Raw genomic sequence first — 6,376 nt, 5'->3', positions numbered from 1 at the left:
CCGGAGCCTGGTTTCTGTCATGAGTTACTAGTGCTGACAAATTCTAGCGCTCAGGAGCCACCCACGTGACTTCAGGCAGGTCGCCTCCGAGCCCTGAGCTTCTGTATCCTCACAAAGACAAAGCCACCCCTGCCCCGTCTGCCTCTCCAGGTTCTTGGAACAATAGCACCAAGTGGATGGTGCGTTCTCAACCGCATTGTGAACTGGAGAAGAGAAACAGTCGAGAGGTAGGGTGGGTGTTCGTCCAAAGTCTGGGGCATAAGGCTCTGTGCTTTCTCCTGCTGTAACTGTCAGTCTGGGATCTTGGTCAATGACACCTCTGGTCCCAAGTGCATCACAGGACCGAAGAAGTCAGGGTAGGCACCTGGCTCCTCCTTCTGCCTGCCCTGCCCCAACTCACTTGGTCCTGAAGTCATCTGCAGCCAGCTTGGCATTGTCTATTTGCACAACCAGCCTGTTGTTCTCAGATTTGATGCACAAGATCTGGGGAAAGAAAGCAGGCTCAGTAACTCACTATCTCCAGAACCATCAATGGCCTCAGGTCAAAAGAAGTTCCATTGGCCAAGGTTCACAGCATCCCGTTTGGACAACACAAACTCCCAAACATGTAAGAGACGCTGGCGTGGTGCAGGATGGGGGGCGGTGTGCAAGAAGATGCTTGGCAAAGACTGAAGGTATTCGGCCAGAGGAACTGGGAGATAGAAAGGAGTAGCAAACCGAACATATAACAGAGACTTAATATTATTTCACCAGCTGTGATGCTTCCCCCAATATAAACAATATCTGAAATCTAGGCCACAGAACAATGGGCTAGATATGAAAGGTTTAGACATAGGGGGACTCATTCTTTTTTTTATATGCATAATTTTTTTAATTTTTTTTTTTTGAGAGAGAGAGAACATGAACAAGAGAAGGGCAAAGAGAGAGGGAGACACAAAATCCGAAGCAAGCTCCAGGCTCTGAGCTGTTAGCACAGAACCCAACTCAGGGATTGAACCCATAAACTGCAAGATCATGACCTGAGCTGAAGTTGGACCCTGTTCCCTGGGTGAACAGGGGGACTTGTTCTTAATAAGAAGTCCCTTATGTTGGTTGGTCAACTTCCCCAAAGGTCTTCTGTGAATCTAGCCAAGCTTTTTGGCCCCCATTCTGACATTCTTTGTCTTTCTATCTCCAGAACTAAGATGTAGGCTCTTAAGAAGCGTTGAATTGATTTACAAAGGGGACATCAGATACACAGAAGAGGCCAATGCTACTGAATGGCCATAAACTGGCTCATAACGGACATTAGAACATGCTACCTTGTACTGTGCCAGAAATTACATTGCACTGTTTTTGCAACTACAATGCTAGATTTCTAAGTACTGACACTAAGTAAACATAAACTCAGAATCCTGGAGAGTCAAAACCCACATCTCCTCTTTTACACGCTCTCATTCATCTCCACTCAAGAGATTCTCTTCACACAATCACAAGGAAGGAAGGGAGGGAGGGAGGGAGGAAGGGAGAGAGAGAGAGAGAGAGAGAGAGAAAGAAAGAAAGAAAGAAAGAAAGAAAGAAAGATTGATTCACCTGTGACTATTTCCACTATCAGTCTGTGCCCTGAAAATTCCATGCAAGTATCAGTAATCTTTTTCTGTAAAGAGCCAGACAGTAAATATTTAAGGCTTTGAAGACCATGTATCTCTGTCACAACTCTGCCATTATAGCACAAAAGCAGCTGTATGCAATACATTAATGAATGAGCATGGCCATGTACCAATAAAACTTTATTTACAAAATCAGTCAGTAGGCCAAATGGGGCCATAGTTTAGCAGCCCCTAATCTGGAGCACCACAGACCTCACCTTCTGCTGGAGCTCCTCGATGGTCCGGAAGTAGGACTGGTGGTCTGGACACACGCTGGACTCGTGGCATTTGCTCGACTCTCGGATCCTGGTCTCCAGCTCCGCATTCTCCCGCTCCAGCTGGCGCACCTTCTCCAGGTAGTTGGCCAGGCGGTCGTTCAGGAACTGCATGGTCTCCTTCTCATGGCCGTTCGGGGCGCCTTCCCCATAGTTCTCACGCACTCCAATGTTGCCGGGAATGTCACGGGTCCCTGGCAAGGGGCAAGCAGTTTGGCAGCTGTGGGGCACACAGAGGCTGGGTCGGCCCAGAGGGGTTGCCCCCACACGCACCCGCTTGGCGTGTGCTAGAGTGGCCGACAGGCACAGGGGGGCAGTCGAGGGCTCTGAAACCTGTCCACTGAGGAGAGACCTACAATGATTAGAAGTCATGGTGCTACAGGCCAGACTCATGCTTCGCCCACAGTAGGATTTGCTTTAAAAATGAAGCTCTCTTTCTCCTCCAGACCTTATATAGGCCTGCAGTGGGTGTTGGTGCAAGAAAATAGGCATTTTCCTCATTAATATTTATGTTGATTCTCATACAATCACTCTATTAGTCAGTGATTTTGTCTCTCATAAAGAGTTAATGAGCTCATGAAAGAGGCCTTCACCCACACAGGAAGCTTCCCCTCACTGCAGGGTCTTAGAACACAGAGAAAATGAAGTCTCCTCCAAGTGGCCCATGTTCCATGGTTTATGTTGCTTTCCCCTCAGTCAGCTTACGTCTGTGAGATCATCAAGACATAGAGACTCCCAAGAGCCCCCCAAATCTCCCCCACTCTATATTCTCTTCCTGCCTCCAAACATTCCCATCCTGGCAAAGTCTATGATAGTAATCAGGCACACTGAGGAAAGAAAATCAAATCACAATTAGATTGTTTCAGGGTATGTGTATGGAGTGTCCGAGTGGGACATGGCTTAGCCTGCTTGGAGGGAAGGGGTTAGATTGTTAGTAAGGGGAATAAGAAAGCAAATGGCCTTAATAAGAGAAGATGTTAAGAAAAAAAATTGCATAGATTTTAAGAAGAGAGCACACTGAGTGACCAGAAAAAGACTTAATGGAACAGGGAGCATTTAAAATATGTTTTGGATGATGGTTTCCGGGAGGGGTTGGGGGAGAAAGCATCTCATAGAGACCAAAATGAATAGAATTGAACGTGTCTAGGAAATGAAAAACAGTCTAGCTATGCTGACGCTTATAACAAAGACACATTTGCCAGCGCTGGAAAATTGCATTTAGTTCAGGTTGTGGGAAGCCTTGAATGCCAGGACCATCCCATATATAGTCTTCAGGTAAAGGTAAATCAAAGGTAGGAATATGCCCCCTGGAAGCTGACTCTCTTCAAATATGAGGAAAAATAAATATCCAGGTTCCTTTTGAAGCAATATAACAGAAAAGAGATGAAAGTTTCCTGTAGAAAGAACACCACTGGGCCAGAACGATGAAAGAGAAACCTAACTTCCAAATTGATTTTGGTGTTTGGAAACTGAGTAGGCACTTCTTAATTACCCATGGGTCAAGGGAGACATCAAATGAGAAATTAAAGTATTTTAAGCAGAATTAAAATGAAAATACAACCTATCAAACTGATTTGGGCAATTAAGACTTTTCCTGTGCAAGTGTGAAACAGATAAGTAGTTTGGGAAGTGGGGGAAAAAATTCATGAATGAAACGGGATAATCTGTGATTCCCAAGAAATAAAATTATGTTTTTGTGTATTAGAGTCTATAGGCTAATTAAAGCGGGCAGTGATTAGCACTTTATGGTGTCTGTTCTCAGGCACCTCCCCCTCCTTTCTGGCATCTTCCCTTGTAAGACACTGGTCATCCCACCGACTGACTCCCTCTTCACCTTGTTTAAGATACACACTCAAGAACTTTGATCTTTCATCTTTTGAAACTTTGTGCATTTCAAAGAAATACAGGTACCTTGACTGTCCATTACTTAGCAGACTCTAGAATAAATTTAAATTTCCTTAATCTTCAGACACACTCAGAGCATCAGAAGCTTTATGGCCTCCTCTATTCTTAAACAAATAAGCCAGTGGCCGGTTTTTCAGTAAGCCCTGGAAAAGGGCAGCCTGCCAGCTTCCAGGCTATGCTAACGAAGATGCCTTGACCCCATTTCTAAGATAAATGAATTCACCAGGAGGGCCCTTGAGGCATCAGTATGTGTTTTAGGTGGCTCTAAAACATAGAATCTAAGCCAAAAGGGATCTTAAAGTCCTTTAGTCTGAGCCAAAAAGGGTCTCGAAGTCCTCTAGTCTAGGGCCCTTTGGCATTAAATCCCTTCTGATAACCTTCCAACTCAGCATCCAGTCCACCACTCTCCAGAAGGCCCATCCCATCATTTGCCAACTGGGCCCCCGTGGCTTACAGTTTCCCAGGCTTTGTGCAAGACGCTGGGGTCAAGAGATAAATAGTGGCCAGCTTTGTCTTCAGGGGCTTAAAATATATGGGACTATTAGAAAGACTATGCAGAAACCTATCTACCTCCATGCTATTTATGTCCATTGCTTTCATTTCTTTCTTCCTTCCTTCATTCAACAAATAGTGAGTGAGTACGCATTTTGTGCCAGACAGGCGCTGATGCTGGATGCTGGTGGTATGTTAGCAAGTAAGTCAGAGTTTGTCCTTTAGCTAATTTACTTTCTAGCTCTACCCATGGGGTCCCATACAGGATAAATCCAATCATTCTGACACAGTGGTAGACCTTCAGCTCTTCATGACAAATGGCTCTAATTGCCCTCAACATCCTGAATACATTCCTCTGTATATACATTCCATGGAGTCTCTACCACTCTTAAGTGAGGGCCCTAGAATGGAATTTCGGATAAGCTGGAATTAAGAGTCTACCAGCAGATGGCCCAGCAAACCTTCTTGCCAGGACTTTTGTGTGAGTATGCTGGTGCCACCAACTCTTCAACCATGATACCCACCCCAGCCATCAGCTGGTCCCATATATAATCAGTGAGACCCATGAGGACACTCCCCCATAACTACTCTATGTGGAGATATGGGCAGTATTCACCAAGGCAGGGTTTCCCACCATCAGTGAACTTGTCCCACTGAGCCACTCCAAGTGATCCAATATTCATATTCGCTCCAATATTCAAAGCCCTCTCAAAGCACCATAAGGATTGTAGGGATGAATCAGAGAAATTCCCACGTCTGCAAAAAGCACAGAGCAGAAGGAGAAATAGGTCACATCACTCAGAAGAAAGAGGAGTCACAGAAAGAGCTGGGGTGAGGGGCGGACATCAAAGAGACTTTATCTCTTGAAAGATAGATAAGATTTGGACGGGCAAAAGACGGAGAGAGAATTTTCTAGAAAAAAATAAAAGATATGCACAGGCACACACTCAGAAGCAAAGACATGCGTAGTGGGCTCCGAAGAAGCAGGGGGTACAAGCTTAGGAATGTGGGTGTGCAGCCAACAGAGCCCCGCCTGAAAAGAAACCACCTCAAATGACACAAAAATGCACATCTCGAGAGTCAAACCGCATGTTGAAGCTTATAAAAGTGAAATGTGGGCTCATTTATGCTAAAAATGTGGTCTCCTTATATTTTTGTAACTTCTGCACAGGTGATTCTCAAACTTGAGGCCACATTAGAATCATCCGGCGGGCTTGCAAAAATGCAGATTGCCAGGCTCCGTGCCAGAGTTTCTGATTCAGTAGGTTTGGAGCCAGGCCCAAGAGCCTGCACTGCTAACAAGTTCCCAGGTGATACTGACTTTGGGGAGCACAGTTTGCAAACAGGACCTCTGCTCTCCGGGAAGGAGAAGAGCCTCCAGTGGCTGTCATCCTATGTGAATGAAGCACAACGTAGCAAAATGGTATTTGATCGGGAGGGGCCGATGTTTGGACACATTGGAAATCTGTGAGTGTGTGTTTTCCTCAATATGATAAGCAAGTTCTGTTTGTTTTCTTCCTAGTCTACCCTTCTTCATAGAGGTTTGTTTTATAAGAACATCTAAGATAGGAGAAGGGAGGGGCCAAAGGGGAAACCCACACAGTGTTTGTTAAGCCAGTGGGTGAGAAGCCTGCCAGCATGAAACAATGTAGGGGCTAGATGAAGGTCAAGTGAAATGATACTTATTAACCTTACTAGGTGCTGGGAGTCTGGCTTGGCACTTACACAGGATTTCCTCCCTCTTTTCTCTCTCTCTCTCTCTCTCTCTCTCACACACACACACACACACACACACACAACTGTATATCCAGAATTGATACACACTATCACATTTGACCACCTACTACGTGCTACCCAGTATTGTACCACGTGCTTTAATCCTTTCAACCACACTGAAAAGTAGTTACCAATATCCCACTGTAGAATAAGAAAAAGCTCAGAGCAGTTACCTGTCTGAGCTCACAAAACTAGAAGAGGGAGTCCGTGAAACATTAGCTCAGATTAGCCAGACGCTCAAGCTCCTAGCCAGGAGTCCAGACCCCTGTTCCATGCACTCTTTTCTTCTTCCAAACAGGT

At 45.3% G+C, this 6,376-nt stretch overlaps 1 protein-coding gene across 1 annotated transcript in view; it reads right to left on the bottom strand.

The window, feature by feature from the left end:
• Positions 1-2,275, bottom strand: part of LOC144243995 (keratin, type I cuticular Ha8-like) — a 5,224-nt gene extending 2,949 nt beyond the window's left edge. The window contains exons 1-2 of the mRNA XM_077779163.1: positions 1,847-2,275; positions 401-483 (exon numbers count right to left, since the gene is read on the bottom strand). Of these exons, the coding sequence (XP_077635289.1) occupies positions 401-483; positions 1,847-2,275 (512 nt within the window). The remainder of the gene's footprint in view (positions 1-400; positions 484-1,846) is intronic.
• Positions 2,276-6,376: the final 4,101 nt, after the last annotated feature.

The sequence above is a fragment of the Crocuta crocuta genome, unplaced genomic scaffold, assembly GCF_008692635.1.
Source record: "Crocuta crocuta isolate KB4526 unplaced genomic scaffold, BGI_CrCroc_1.0 scaffold68, whole genome shotgun sequence".
Classification (NCBI taxonomy): domain Eukaryota; kingdom Metazoa; phylum Chordata; class Mammalia; order Carnivora; family Hyaenidae; genus Crocuta; species Crocuta crocuta.
Note: the sequence above shows the minus strand (reverse complement) of the source record. Positions and strands in the feature narration are given on the sequence as shown.